Below are 15,965 nucleotides of genomic sequence, written 5' to 3'. Positions count from 1 at the left end.
ATCAGATACTAATGAAGAAAGAAGATGAAGAGAAAACTGCGTTCATTACCCCATGGGGATGCTGTTGTTACAGAACAATGCCCTTCGGGTTAAAAAACACGGGTGCCACATATCAGCGCATGATGCAAAAATGCCTATAAGAGCAAATCGGAAGGAACGCACAGGTTTACGCCGATGACATTGTTATCAAGTCCAAAAAAGGCAGAAACCCTGTTTGACGATCTCAAGGAAACTATCGCAGCACTCAACGTATACAAGATAAAGTTGAACCCCTTAAAATGCGCCTTCGGGGTCCCGCAGGGAGAACTACTCGGGTACCTTCTTTCGGCTAGAGGAATCGAAGCAAACCAGGGGAAGATACGGGCTATTCTAGCCATGAAGGAACCAACCAACATAAGGGTGTGTAGCAAATCACCGGGCGAATAGCGGCAGTTAGCAGGTTCATCGCCAAGCTAGGCGAAAAAGCACTACCATTCTAAAAGCTATCGAAGAAAGCAGAAGTATTCGAGTGGACCCAAGAAGCTAGAGATGCCTTCCAAGCCCTAAAAAGGACCCTGTCAACATAACCAGTGTTAGTCGCTCCTCAGGAACAAGAACAACTATACATGTACGTCGCAGCGACACAGCAAGTCATAAGTACAGTACTCGTGGTAGAGAGACCCGAATCAGAGTCGGCGGACGGTGTACAGCGACCAGCTTTATTATATCAGCGAGGTACTCTCACCGTCAAAGCAACGGTACCCGCAATACCAAAAGCTGGCGTATAGAGTCTACTTAACAACACGCAAATTAAGGCATTACTTTCAGAATCACCCTATTACGATTACAGTGGTATCAAAGGCTCCACTGTCAGACATACTGAACAATTGCAATGCCACGGGTAGAATAGCCAAGTGGGGGATCGAGATGGGACCTTGGGACATCACTTACGAGAGGTTCAAAGCAATCAAGTCCCAGGTATTGGCAGATTTCGAGGCAGAGTGGCTCGAACTGCAACAGCCAAAAATTCCAGATATGTCTAACAATTGGACCATGTACTTTGATGGGTCCAAACGGAAAGCGGGAGCCGGGGCTGGAGTCGTACTAATATCACCCAAAGGAGACAGAATGATGTACGTACTACGGATGACATTGAAAAACGCGTCAAATAATGAGGCCGAATATGAGGCCTTGATTCATGGGATGAGGATGGCCAAGATATGCGGTGCAACACGACTCGTCATTCATGGTGACTCAAACTTGGTGGTACAACAAACCATGAAAAAGTACGACGCGCCCGCAGAAAACATGGTAGCGTACCGTGAGTTATACAATTCATCGGAAAGAGAATTCGACGGGTGCGATTTGCAAGCATGTGGGACGAGGCAGTAACTCGGAGGCAGATGTACTCGCAAACATCCGGTCAAATTGCTTACCCATACCACCTGATGTTTTTATGAGGAAATCAACCACCCATCAATAAAACTAAAACACCAAGCAGAGGTAGACAGTGAAAAAGATGTTGCAGAAAACAACACAGAGGAAATAGAAGAACAGTGCCAAGAACCAGAATCTATGGACACAGAGGAGCAGTAGGTGTTCCAAGTGGATCCTACCTGGATGCAGCCTATATTCGACTACCTAACTAGCAATGAGCTACCCCAGGAAAAGGTAGAAGCAAGCCTAATAATTTGCGGATCAAGGGCGTTCATGATCCATGACGGGTTACTGCACAAGCGGAGTATATCGGATGTTCCGCAACGTTGTGTACTACTTGAAGAAGGGAAAAAGATTCTACTCGAAATACATCAAGGACCTTGCGGCACCATATGGGGAGCAGAAATCTCGTACGCAAGGCCTTTCGAGCAGGATTTTACTAGCCTACGGCAGAGTTAGACGCAAAGGAAATCGTAAAACGATGCGAGGCATGCCAAATATACGCAACGAAACCCGGAGTACCATCCACAAAACTGCACATCATACCACTCGCGTGGTACACCATATTACTCGTAGAAGTAGACAAGTTCGTGAAAGGGATGGAAGCCGTCCCAGTAATGTCCCAAGACGCTGAAACAGTGGTCAAGTTCATCCGATCTATAGTACACATGTTCGAAGTACCACATAGCATTATTACGGACAACGATACCAATTTCACAACAAAGGAGTTCCAGGAGTATTGCGACGAGTTGGGAATCAACGTCACATATGCATCTGTGTCACGCCCACAGACAAATGGTCAAGTGGAGCGTTCGAACGGGTTGATCACAGCAGGGCTCAAAAAGCGTCTGATGACACCACTCAAGCGAGCATCGGGGGCATGGGTCGATGAACTACCAACGGTACTATGGAGTTTACGAACCACGCCCAACAGATCCATGCAGAATATGAGATCCATGCACTTAATGATGTCCATTTCCATAATTGGAGGCGACAAGACCACATACCGAGCACATGAAAAACTTGGATCTGCCAACCCAGCTGAATATGACACCTTCGCCTTCTCCTATGTGAACACGTATACAACACATATCCACGTCCACAAATCTGGATATCTTGATTTGTGGTTGTGCCGGTAGCTGATGAAATGGCATTCACGTGATGCTGACAACTTGTACTAGCCTAATTCATATTGGGACCACCGCTGATGGTCCTATAAGTGGCAATACATTCAGCACACGGAACACGACGAGCCTATAACCGGCAAAATTTTGTATGCCAAATACAATGGTGCCAATATGGATTAGGCTAGTAAAAGTTGTCAAGCGGTGGTCAAATGATTATGCACATAAGGATGCCACAAGAGCTTATGCATGGATGGCCAGTTATTAAATAGCATAATCTGCTAATAAATTTTATGATTATATATCTCCTAAGAAATATAATATTGTAATTTTCTTGTTAGTATTCCTATTAAGATAGCTAGTGAGACAGTACTGATCATTCAGAGTTGTCTTAGCATCGAATTTCCAACCCAAACAACACACAAAATAGTCAACTTATCTATGGTGTTAAGATAGCAGAATCCGTATTACGGTACTAAAATCTCTTTGCATTTAGGTAGGATGTGAATGCGCTACCGAATCTCGGCCCACAAAATATTTTAGAAAGGGACCTCATATCGATGGACATCACATGCAAACATAAGCTTGTGGGCACCCCATGCATGTTACTCTCAAATTAAACATGAGTTGTCATTTGTTAGAAAATGGTAAGAACTTCAAAAAAAATATTTTGAGATGTAGTTAAGTTTAAAGGTCTATTTCTTTGTAAAAAATAAAAACATGAATTACATATATGAATCTAAATTTTGCAAAGAAGGATGAGTATATAGTGAGGTTTAGGGTTGTGAATGAATGATTTATATCCTAAGTGAACTCCATATACGGAAAGTTGCAATATCTATATCATTTATATTTTTTTTATTTCGGTAATACATTGCATATGAAATGTAATTCTTATTCAGGAGTTGCACAATGCTAATAAAAACAACCGCCTATTAATAGTTCACATAAAAAATTGAACAGTGAATTAGATTCACATTTTGTTTTGCTTAAGTGTTGAACCATAAGCTTGCAGTTGTAGCACGCACGTCTTCATGTGCGTTAATGCCAAATGAAGACCAGTAGTACATTTCCCACAACTATATAACCCCCACCCTGACCCTGTTGATGCCACTTGCAAAATACACCGCCATCATCGCCAACTCGATCGAGCCCTCCCCTCCTCTCCCACCTTTATGGTGGTTTCCATGGTAGGTCGTGTGCGTGATGACGGTGGTTGCCACGCTGGACGCGTGCATGGTGATGGACGCAGATCGGCCACGGCACGGACAAGGCGTGCGGTGGCGTTGGACGGGGCGGTGGCAATGGCGCTGGACCAGGCCGTGGAGGTTATAGTGGCGCTGGTGATCAGATTTACCCCAATTACATGAGGGCGAGGGTGGTCGTGTGGTTGGGGTCGGTCGGCGGCGGCGCCGGTAGTCATGAGAGCCGCCGATCCTCCCTATCGGGTGGCGGCCCCAGTTTACTATGACCTAGATTACCGCCGCCTTCTGCCATAGGCTGGGATGGTTGTCGATGAAGGTGGAAGCAGCGCCACAACGGTGCCGCGCGTCAGCAGCCCCGAGGTGGTCGACAACGAACCCCGGTCACCCGTCGGCGATTTCCCCGGTGACCCTATCCCCTATGTCGCATGGTGTCCGAATTGCGGTATGTTGGCCATATTGTTGATGTAGCTCAATATTATTAGAATAAGTTGTAATTTTCTATTATGTTTGCACTCTTTCAAATATTATGTTAATCATTTATCCTATATGGTCACGGTTATATATGTAATCCTGTGTCAAATATATATCCACCGCGTGTGCCATTATGTAATCATATCATTGTATATGCATATGATTGCAATCTTATATTCTGCCATCATTTATCGTATACAGAGAATGAAGACGGAACCTGACTATTTTTTGAAAATAGATATGCAAAATAACAAAATGAGAAAAGAACAACCAAATACGAAAAAAAAGAATAGAGAAGGCAAAAAGGAAAAAGGAAAAATAGTTAGGTGCACATACACATTACCCGTGGCACACGCTGTTCCTGTGCGCCACGGCTAAAGTACCCGTGGTACGCCACAAGTATTCTTTGCCTGGTACACATAAACAGACGCGCTATCGACTCTTGTCATTTTGGGTTCAAACTAAAATAGAGAGTTTCCAAATCACACCGTCATATTTCTATCTTGTTACAAATTACTATACCATGGATGTCAAAGGTAGTCAGATGTTTCTCTGCCTCGTTGCTTGTCAAAACAAAACTAATGACTCCATATGACCACTACTATGGCTAATATGTGAGGCCAATTTTTTTACAAGTTACTAGGAAATATTCCCTGGTGTTGCTACAGAATGTGAGGGATTTTCACACCTTTTTACAAGTTACGACGACACTGTCTGCACATCCGAACAGGATTCGCCTCACACTCTCATGGTTGATGGCTTCTCGACACCGACAAGGGTAAGTAACAGGAACGAGCCAAAAGAGATGAACAGGGCCGTGGCCATCAAGATAAGCATGGCATGCAGTGTGATACTTGGGCTCAAGAAGAAGATGACTGCCATGGCACCTGATTGCCAAACCATCAACTGTGCAAAAGCTGCCTCCTGTATTTGTCATTTTTCCAGACATAATTAGTATACATATTCATTTAATATAACTAGCTATATCATCAGCAAACAAAGCATAGGATAACTAGTTGAATTTGGCACTATACAGTGGAAAGGAAATCAGAGCATTACACACACACCTACATTATTATTGTTGTTATCGAATAAGAGAGACTGTCGTCGATATTTTTCATTCGAGGGATAAGAGTTACCCAAACAAAACAAGATGTGTACAAAACAGAAACTAGACTATACTAGTTGAATGCCCGTGCATTGCCATGGTTCATTAAAAAATCATCGTTGTGCATGTCATATGTGTAAACATGAAATGCACACAAATAAGTCGAGCTCCCTATTGAATGCACTGCTCTAGTTTTGCTCCTAAGTTTATCCCCCTAGACGGACCGCCTTTTCTCCAGCATCCTAATAGGATGCATCACCGGTTCCACTACGCCGTAGAGTCACCCCTTGATGTTGAGCAGAACGCGTTGGTCAGTGGTGGGCATGGTGTGTGGCATGAGATCGAGTATCAACTTGCCATGTGTTCCCGTTATTTGTCATGGTAGCAAACTTATTAGACGCGTACTCCGAAGGTGCGTGTGTCTGTTGCTCCTAGATCGATCTCTCGTGCGGTTGCGGCTTGCCGGCTTCGATCATCGAGGATCGAGTAGGTGAGAGGAGCTTATATGCAGTGGAGACAGGGCCACGTTGGCCCTCTTTTATCGGGACGTTTGTTATCAGTTGGTTTTGTAGGTGTATGTCGTCCTAGGAAAGTAAAAAACCAGCGTAAAAAAACCGCACGAGGGGTGAGTTTTTCATGCGTGTATGTCAGAGTCGTGTTTATACCGTGTGTTTAAAGGAAAAGAAAAAAGGAACCGCGCTCCACGCAGGTCCGATAGTCCGATGTTCATGCAATTAGGGGTTGTTTGGATTGTGACCGTTGCTTACCCTACCAAAATTTTGGTAGTTGACTGAAGACATTTTTTTAATAAAGAATGTATATTAATATCACGGAGATACAAATTACAACAACGCAATAACCAGAGCCATTACGGATGCACACTAACTAAAGACAATAAGAAAAAAACATAAAAGAAAAGTCCCGCTACAGAGTTACAATCCTTGCAGCAGCCGCACAACCACCACCAAAACCACACCTGATGTCTAGTTCTTCGAAAGCAACGTCTTCAAGAAGAACAGTGCCAGACACAACCAATTAAGGTCAGACATTGGGTTTTCACCCTGAAGATTATCCTCGCTCTCAAAACAATGTCTCCAACAAGACCAGTGTCAGGCACAACCAATTAAGTCCAGACCTTGGGTTTTCATGCCGCTGCTCCAAGTCATGAAACATCAAGCCAATTCCTCATCGCCAGAAAGATTCGAACCACCATTGTCAGTCCTCAGATCTCGCTTTTCATGTCATTCTCTGCTAGCAACATGGAACGATACGTACTCCATAATAATAGTCGGCAGAGCTTCGAAGCGCTCCCTCTGAAACCAAACGGTCAGAAACGGGTGCGCACGATCGAATACCATCCGATCCAGCAATCTCCAGCCATGAATCGCTCTGTGGAGTTCGCCGGCGGGGCCTTCCAAAACACGACCATCCAACCAGATCAATGGGGACCAACATCCGGTAGGTCTTCATCTCGCCGCGAATAAGAACCAAGGACCACCGCCATTATTCTGAAACCTTGCAAGCCCTCTCGCCGTGAGTCATCTCCCAGCCCGAGTTAGTGACACAGACTGCAATGACGATGCCTCAAAAAGGACACGACGTCAAAGACGCCGCCATCGTCCACCATGGCCGAATCCGGCGCGATTTTCATCGGCAGCCGCACCCGCATCTGGCTGGGACGCCGACAACGATTCCACCTCGCTGCCCCCTACTCACACATCCGGCAGATGCCGAAGATGGATCTAGGCGGGTTCTAGATCCGCAGCCGCCGCCACCATCCATTGCCGGCGCAGGCCATGGAGGCTGCCGCCGCCGCCCATCCAGGGATCTGCCCTGAGACGCTGCGTCCGACTCGCCGTTGAAGCCGCCACCACGCTTCATCGCCGCATCCCCCCCCCCCAGCCCTTTGGCGCTCGGGCCCCGCCGCCGCCATCGTGGCTGGCGCCGTCAGCAGCAGCGGAAGAGAAGATCAGCTGGTGGAGCCGCTAGGGTTGACTGGAGACATGAGCTACTGTTTGGATGGAAACCCAACTACCGCAGCCTTGCCAAAATATTGGTCGCTAGACTCAATTCTGTGCCCATGCACGGGCGAAACAGGGCGGCCGAATCGTGCGCCAAAATATTGGCGTGCCCTGATTTGGGCAGGCATGGGCAGAATCCAAACAGCCCCTTAATATTTTTTCCTACAGTGGTCCAAGCCATCGTCCTATTCATATTATTTTTCCTTGAGCGATGGATGTGAATGTTCTGCACATGCAGATCAGATTTTGAGGCAATCGTTACTTGGTTCTTTCCTCTAGCCCGTTCTAGTGCACAACCTAGCAGCAGCAAGCAGCCCATCGTCCAGGAACGAAGGCAGGCCACCAGCAGCAGCGAGCCGAATCCGTCCATGCTACGGATGGCCCTTCTTTCACAGGTTTTTTTAGCGATTGGATCGTGCGGTCGCAAGATAATAGCATTTAACCATCAATTTTCTGTCTAAATTCGGAAAACAACCACTTTTCGTTTATTTTACCAAAATCCACCATTGCTCTGTCAAAATTTTGCAATGCGCACTGATCACTGATTAAGAGCGAATTGATACCGAAACTGGCAATAAAAGAAATAAAAAATGCAAAAAAAAAAAAGACGCTCTTCTTCCTCCTCTCACGATAGTGAGGCGCTCTAATCAGACGATTTTTTATATTTTTTTATTATGCTGAAAAGCCACATCGGCCCTGACAAGTGGGGGTCATGTGCAGTGTCAATTCGTGCTCAATGCCTGATTAGTGTGAATTGCAAAATTCTGGTAGAATAGTGGTGGATTTTGGCAAAATAAACGAAAAGTGATGGTTTTACGGAATTTAGATTGAAAAGTGGTGGTTAAATGCTATTATATCTCTGTAGTTGTGCCTCGGTCCGATTTGTACGATTACGGTTTGACATACGGTCGCTTAGCAAAATTATATAGTAGAGATATATGTGTGCGCGCGTAGTTGTGAACATTGGATACTCATAAAGAAAACAACCCTAATAATATTACCTTGACATCCTTGAACAGCAATCCAAGTAATGCGTTCAACTGTGTATTCAAGACTCCGTCACCAACACCCCATAAGGCACCTATAAATAATGGAACCGCTGCACTAACTAGCCCCTCCATTGGACTGCATGCAAGAAAAACAATCGAGCTGATCATAGTGGGAAGTAACTTAGAGTAGTAACATATGTTATGTTACTAGTCTAAGTTACTACCTCCATAGTGGGTAGTAACTTATATGTGGTGTCATGCATTGTGTCATTTATTATGTTGTAGACTCATCAGACTACCCATAATGGGAGTATCATAGGTAGTATCATGCATTTCATGCATGCAAAATGCTGATGTGGCAGTGCAATTAAGGATGAGAGAGAGGATACTAGTATCATAGGTAGATACCGTATCATAGCACATACTACTAGAAAAATTAATGTCAAGTAAATCCTGTATATATATTTGCATTGAGATTCTACAAAACAATTAATATATGGAGACTATGATACTAGTATATGATACCATGCATTGTGGAGATAGTAACATGTAGTAGTATCATACGCATGATACTTCTATATGATACTATGCATTGTGACTAGTCTCATGTCTTGGGGTGTGTGATGTTATGGTAACATAGCTAGTTACCACCTCACTCTCTTTCTTCATTTATTGATATGCCATGTCACCAAAATGTCTTGAGATGTGTGATGTTACTACCTATGTTACTCCCACTATGAGTAGTCTCAGAACAATAGCAATGATTATGATAATTAGCAGTAGTAGAATAGCCAAGTGAACCAAAAAAAATCAAACCTGTAGAAAAGAAGTAGCCAGAACAGGACCGCGGCCTGAAGAATGGCTCCAACTGAGACTATTAATGTAGCTGAATGGAGCCCGGAGATAAAACGCCCAGCAACCAATGAACACTGCAATATCAAGGAAGCTTTAAATAAGCTCAACTAAACATATGCTCCCTCCATCTCGGTTTGTTAGACACAATTAGCAAATCTCTAGACCCAAGGTGGCAATCTATTGGGGAAGAAAATGAGAAGAAAAACACTTTATATGACATGCACCGGTTCTAATAGGGAGAGAATTAATTGGGGCGGGGCTGTCACGGTTTCCTATTGGCTAATTGAGCATTAATCGTCTAGATTATGTCTAACTCTTGAGAAAATCTGATTTTGGTATTGTGACTAATAAACTGAGATGGAGGGAGTATACAACATGGTATTTCCGGTAGTTCAGAATGATACACACACTTGGGCTATTCTAGCCTAAAGCGATAGCAATAGAAACAGCAGGAGTGTTGGAGAATAGAATGCAGAGAACACTAGGTCAGCATGAACTTTTACAGGATAATGTAAACATCAAGTTAATAGTTTCACTTACAACTGCATCAGATGCACCGTAAATTGCCATGGCGCCACCAACTCCAGATATGCCAAGCACGGGGCTCACGATACTCTTTGTGAATACAGCCCTAAGAAAACAAATCTGAGCATATTCGTATTAAGGAACTGAACCGCCATATATTGATGCTGAAAAGATTTTTTGTTACTCACCATACAAATGCCTGTTGTAAACCTGAATATGCGATAAGCGGAATCAAGAGAATCATCTTTTGGTCCTTGAGAGGGGCAACGATATACTTCAACATAGCTCCAAATGAGGAGTGCGTCGAATCATTGTGGCGTTTCTCATCCCTTTTGGACAGTAAACACATCAACACGATTCCGATAATCATGCAGCCAAGGAACACAACAAACAGAAGATATTTGCCTGTCACACTTCCCCCATCCTGATGTGATATGAAGTTGACATGATGTTCAAATAAAAATGGCAGTGGACAACATGATTCTAGTAAGGCACTAATAGAAGTCCAAATTGCAATGCTAACCTTTCCATTTCTGAGAAGAGCAAGCGAGATCAAATTCCCAATGACCTACAGTATCATTCAAATGTAGTACGCACAAGTCACCATGTCTGTAATGTGTAGGGATATGCGGAGCAATAGAAGCCACGCCTGAGGTATGAAGAACAAATGCTAAAATACGCATTTGTACCTGAGTGCTAGCGTAGGCTCCCCAGAACTCTCCATTAAAGTTTCCTAAGGTTTGACCCTCGGGCAAGCTATTTTCTCTTGCATGACTTAGGGCGGCAGAAGAAAGATAGGTGCCCTGCATTGCGAACGGGAGTGTATTTAAATTGGATACTAGATAGTTTACTACGGGAAAGCAGCAATAGTGTTACCTGTCCAACCCAAATGAGGGACGCAGTAAAACCCAGGTACAGTGAAGCTGGTACCATGGTATACCTGTTTTTTTTTTTTGGGTTCAAGTTAACACCAACCAATCAATCAATCGGCAGCAGGCATCATGTGAGTGTGGGGCTACGCACCATGTCGGGACGAGGTTGGCGAGGATGAAGAGCGGGTAGCCGCTGGTGCCGACGACGAGCGCGCGTCTTGCGCCGAGCCCATTTATGGATTAAAGCAAGCCTCCAGACAGTGATATCTGAAATTTAATGATACAATAAAGAGTTTTGGATTTAAAGAGAATGTTGAGGATAACAGCATTTATGCAAAGTTTAAAAGTGGGAAATATATTTTCCTAATCTTATATGTGAATGATATCTTACTTGCTAGCAGTGATGTCAGTCTGCTACGAGAAACAAAGACGTTCTTATCCTCAAACTTTGATATGAAAGATCTTGGTGAAGCATCATATGTTTTGGGCATAGAGATTCACCGAGATAGAAGAAATGGAGTCTTAGGACTATCGCAGAAAGCATATTTTGAGAAAGTTCTCAAAAAGTATAATATGCATGCGAGTTCTGCCACACCTGCTCCTATAGTTAAGGGCGATAGTTTTGGGAAATTTCAATGTCCCAAGAACCAATATGAAATCAATCAAATGAAATCAGTACCATATGCTTCGGCTGTTGGAAGCTTACAGTATGCACAAGTGTGCACTCGCCCTGACTTAGCTTTTATCACCGGGGTACTCGGTAGATATCAAGAGAATCCAGGTGTAGAGCACTGGAAAATGGTAAAGAAAGCTTTGCGTTATGTGCAAGGCACAAAAGACCTCATGCTAACATACAAACGATCTGATTCCCTAGAGATAAGAGGGTATTCAGATGCAGATTTTGCGGGAGACAAAGATGATAGAAAATCCACGTCAGGATATGTTTTCACTCTCGCAGGAGGGGCTATTTCGTGGAGAAGCTCCAAACAGACAATAGTTGCATCATCCACGATGTATGCAGAATTCATAGAATGTTATGAGGCAATGGGGCAGGCGATATGGTTAAAGAAATTTATACCCGACATGAAAGTGGTAGATTGCATTAGCAAACCACTAAAGATGTACTGTGACAACCAGCCCGCAGTATTCTATGCTCACAACAACAAGTCGAGTAATGCAACAAAGCCAATTGAAATAAAGTACTATGTTGTGAAGGATAAAATCTAGGATCAAACTATAAGTTTCGAGCATATAAAGACAAAAGATATGCTTGAGGATCCGCTTACGAAAGGCTTACCACCCAATGTGTTCAAGGAACACTTAGCCGGCATGGGTTTAAGGGAAAGCCTATGATTCCTGGATAGTGAGGCCCAAAAGAAAAGTGTTTTTGTTTCAAAACAGAAAGGTATATTGTAGCTGTCTGATTCTATCGGCAATTGAGCTGTGACGATGAAACATGCTCTTTATATAAATATGTGATGAAACGAGTAAGAGTAAAATTTAAAAGTAAAGTTGAGATCAAGGGGGAGAATGTTAGGTTGATCTCCTCGTGACCGAGCCCAACGGCCCGATCACGCCCTGATCGGGGGCGCCCGATCCTCTTATGGATGGTGGGCCCCTGTCGCAGCAAAAATGCACCATGCGTATAACATGGTCAAGATCGCGGGGCGTGATGGAACCATCACTATCCGGGGTGATGCGGAGGATCAACTGGCAGATCTTTATATATCTCGGATTGTTAGTCTTCATGGAGTTCCGAAGAGGATTGTTTTGGACCAAGGTACTCAGTTCACCTCTATGAAGCTCTGGGAACCAAGCTTGCTTTCAGCACGGCTTATCATCCTTAGACAGGTGGCCAGACTAAGCGTGTGAACCAAATTTTGGAGGATATGCTTCGTGCTTGTGTCTTGTTATATGGAAGCAAGTGGGAAGACTGTCTGCCCTTCGCAGAGTTTTCCTACAATAATAGCTATCAATCTAGTCTTCAAATCGAATTCCCTTTGCGCTCACTTTCTACCGCGAAACCCACGGTCCGCGCATATCTTGTTTGTCGTATTCGACCCACTTTCACGGGAGCCCGCGCCGGAAAAAATTAAGTGCTCCGCAAGGATTCGAACCAGAGACCTCTTTCCCACCTACACGCGCAACTGATGGGCTAACCATCAGAGCCACTAGTTTTTCTGGTTCAAAGGAGAGACAGATCGTTTTTGTACTATCGAATATCGAATGTTCATGTTCTAAACGTAAAAATATGAACTTTTTTTCGCGAATTCCTTTTTGTGATATTTTCATTTGTATCAGTTATTTTTGATTACGTGAATTTATTCCAAATTTAACCTAGCTATGCATTTTTTCAATTCCCTTTGTACAATTCCCTTTTAGAAATTCAATATCATTTTTCTTTTTTTCATATTGTTGTTACTTTTGTATAAAAAAATCAAGTTGCATCATCCACGATGTATGCAGAATTCATAGAATGTTATGAGGCAATGGGGCAGGCGATATGGTTAAAGAAATTTATACCCGACATGAAAGTGGTAGATTGCATTAGCAAACCACTAAAGATGTACTGTGACAACCAGCCCGCAGTATTCTATGCTCACAACAACAAGTCGAGTAATGCAACAAAGCCAATTGAAATAAAGTACTATGTTGTGAAGGATAAAATCTAGGATCAAACTATAAGTTTCGAGCATATAAAGACAAAAGATATGCTTGAGGATCCGCTTACGAAAGGCTTACCACCCAATGTGTTCAAGGAACACTTAGCCGGCATGGGTTTAAGGGAAAGCCTATGATTCCTGGATAGTGAGGCCCAAAAGAAAAGTGTTTTTGTTTCAAAACGAAAAGGTATATTGTAGCTGTCTGATTCTATCGGCAATTGAGCTGTGACGATGAAACATGCTCTTTATATAAATATGTGATGAAACGAGTAAGAGTAAAATTTAAAAGTAAAGTTGAGATCAAGGGGGAGAATGTTAGGTTGATCTCCTCGTGACCGAGCCCAACGGCCCGATCACGCCCTGATCGGGGGCGCCCGATCCTCTTATGGATGGTGGGCCCCTGTCGCAGCAAAAATGCACCATGCATATAACATGGTCAAGATCGCGGGGCGTGATGGAACCATCACTATCCGGGGTGATGCGGAGGATCAAGCGCGCGATCTTTATATATCTCGGATTGTTAGTCTTCATGGAGTTCCGGAGAGGATTGTTTTGGACCAAGGTACTCAGTTCACCTCTATGAAGCTCTGGGAACCAAGCTTGCTTTCAGCACGGCTTATCATCCTTAGACAGGTGGCCAGACTAAGCGTGTGAACCAAATTTTGGAGGATATGATTCGAACCAGAGACCTCTTTCCCACCTACACGCGCAACTGATGGGCTAACCATCAGAGCCACTAGTTTTTCTGGTTCAAAGGAGAGACAGATCGTTTTTGTACTATCGAATATCGAATGTTCATGTTATAAACGTAAAAATATGAACTTTTTTTCGCGAATTCCTTTTTGTGATATTTTCATTTGTATCAGTTATTTTTGATTACGTGAATTTATTCCAAATTTAACCCAGCTATGCATTTTTTCAATTCCCTTTGTACAATTCCCTTTTAGAAATTCAATATCATTTTTCTTTTTTTCATATTGTTGTTACTTTTGTATAAAAAAATCATGTTATTTGAACTATTTTTTCAATTCCCTTTGTTGGGCTAGTGGTTTTAAGAGGGAAAAAATAACGGGTGGGAGAACTACTTGCAACTCAAATGAACTACCACTTATAACTCAAATAAGTACACTTAAAAGTAAATATCACTTTCCACTTAATTAGATTTTGGGGTAGGTAAGCTTCATATTTAGCGTTGATAAATAATGGGCGGATGGGTTGATAAATTGTGAGCTAAATTATTTCTAAAATATTCTAAATAAAATTAACTTTTCGGGTTGATAACTCTTCACATTTGCCATTGCTAAATAACGAACATAGGGGTTGATAAATTATGAGCTAAAAATATTCTCAAAACTATTCTAAATAAAATTAACTTTTCCGGTCGATAAGATTTCACATTTACCTTTGATAAATAATATAACCAGCGGTTGATAAATTGTAAGTCAAAAATGTTCGCAATATATTCTAAATTACGTTAATTTTTCAGATCGATAATTTTTCACATTTACCGTTGATAAATAACGAGCGGAGGGGTTGATAAATTTGAGAGCAAAAAATGTTTCTAAAATATTATAAATAAAATTAACTTTTCGGGTTGATAACTCTTCACATTTGCCATTGCTAAATAACGAACATAGAGGTTGATAAATTATGAGCTAAAAATATTCTCAAAAGTATTCTAAATTAAATAAACTTTACGGGTCGATTACTTTTCACATTTACCGTTGATAAATAATATAACCACTGGTTGATAAATTGTAAGTCAAAAATGTTCGCAATATATTCTAAATTACGTTAATTTTTCGAATCGATAACTTTTCACATATACCGTTGATAAATAACGGGCGGAAGGGTTGATAAATTTTAGAGCTAAAAATATTTCTAAAATATTATAAATAAAATTAGCTTTCCGGGTTGATAACTCTTCACATTTGCCATTGCTAAATAACGAACAAAGAGGTTGATAAATTATGAGTTAAAAATATTCTCAAAAGTATTCTAAATTAAATAAGCTTTTCGGGTCGATTACTTTTTACATTTACCGTTGATAAATAATAGGCATAGTGGTTGATAAATAGTGAGATAAACATGTTCCCATAATATCCGAAGTTAAATTAGTTTTTCAGGTCGATAATTTTTCATATTTAACGTTGATAAATAACGGGTAGAAGGGTCGATAAATTTTAAGATAATAAAAAGTTTTCAAGATATATTAACATGGATGCTAGTTTTATAGGCCACACCGATAATAATTTATTGGTGAAAATAAATCTTAAATCGGAGTTAGTTTTTGAGAATGAATTTTCGAATTAGAATAGATTGTCAGTGACGTCTAATAGTTCATGCATCATACATCTTTTTTTTTACCGAAAATTGCAAAATTAAATCAAATTTCCGCACCAGAGACGCGGTTCGACGGTTTAGTGGTTCGTTCGGTTTGCTATCTGGTTCTTTTTTTGTTTTGACCGTGTTTTGATTTTACCTCTGCCGTGTTTTGCTTTTAGTATAAAGACAGGTACGTTTGTGTATATGACACAAACAACTCGTAGCTTGGTTGGTCGGCTCCTCTTTGTTGCTCGCCCGTCCTCGGGAAGGAGGTCCTGGGTTCGAATCCCTCTCTCCGCAATTTAGTTTTGTCAGCGTCGCGTGCAGCGGGAATTCCATTTTTTTCGGAAAACGACAAAAACGACCGCTCCGATCGAATGCAGTGGTCGAT

General features: G+C 42.2%; 1 protein-coding gene across 1 annotated transcript; it reads right to left on the bottom strand.

Annotated features, from left to right (window-relative positions):
- Positions 1-4,954: 4,954 nt before the first annotated feature.
- LOC124649313 (UNC93-like protein 3) lies at positions 4,955-10,820 on the bottom strand (the record flags this gene model as incomplete). The annotated part of the gene is made up of 9 exons (XM_047188968.1): positions 4,955-5,140; positions 8,347-8,470; positions 9,151-9,263; positions 9,730-9,820; positions 9,903-10,138; positions 10,238-10,282; positions 10,404-10,517; positions 10,591-10,654; positions 10,738-10,820. Coding segments are annotated over 9 exons (1,056 nt in total), but the record flags the coding sequence as incomplete, so codon positions are not given.
- Between the last annotated feature and the right edge of the window lie 5,145 nt (positions 10,821-15,965).

This window comes from Lolium rigidum, chromosome 1 (assembly GCF_022539505.1).
Source record: "Lolium rigidum isolate FL_2022 chromosome 1, APGP_CSIRO_Lrig_0.1, whole genome shotgun sequence".
In the NCBI taxonomy this organism is placed as follows: Eukaryota; Viridiplantae; Streptophyta; class Magnoliopsida; order Poales; family Poaceae; genus Lolium; species Lolium rigidum.
The sequence above is the reverse complement of the archived record's forward strand: the minus strand, read 5'-3'. Positions and strand labels throughout refer to the sequence as shown.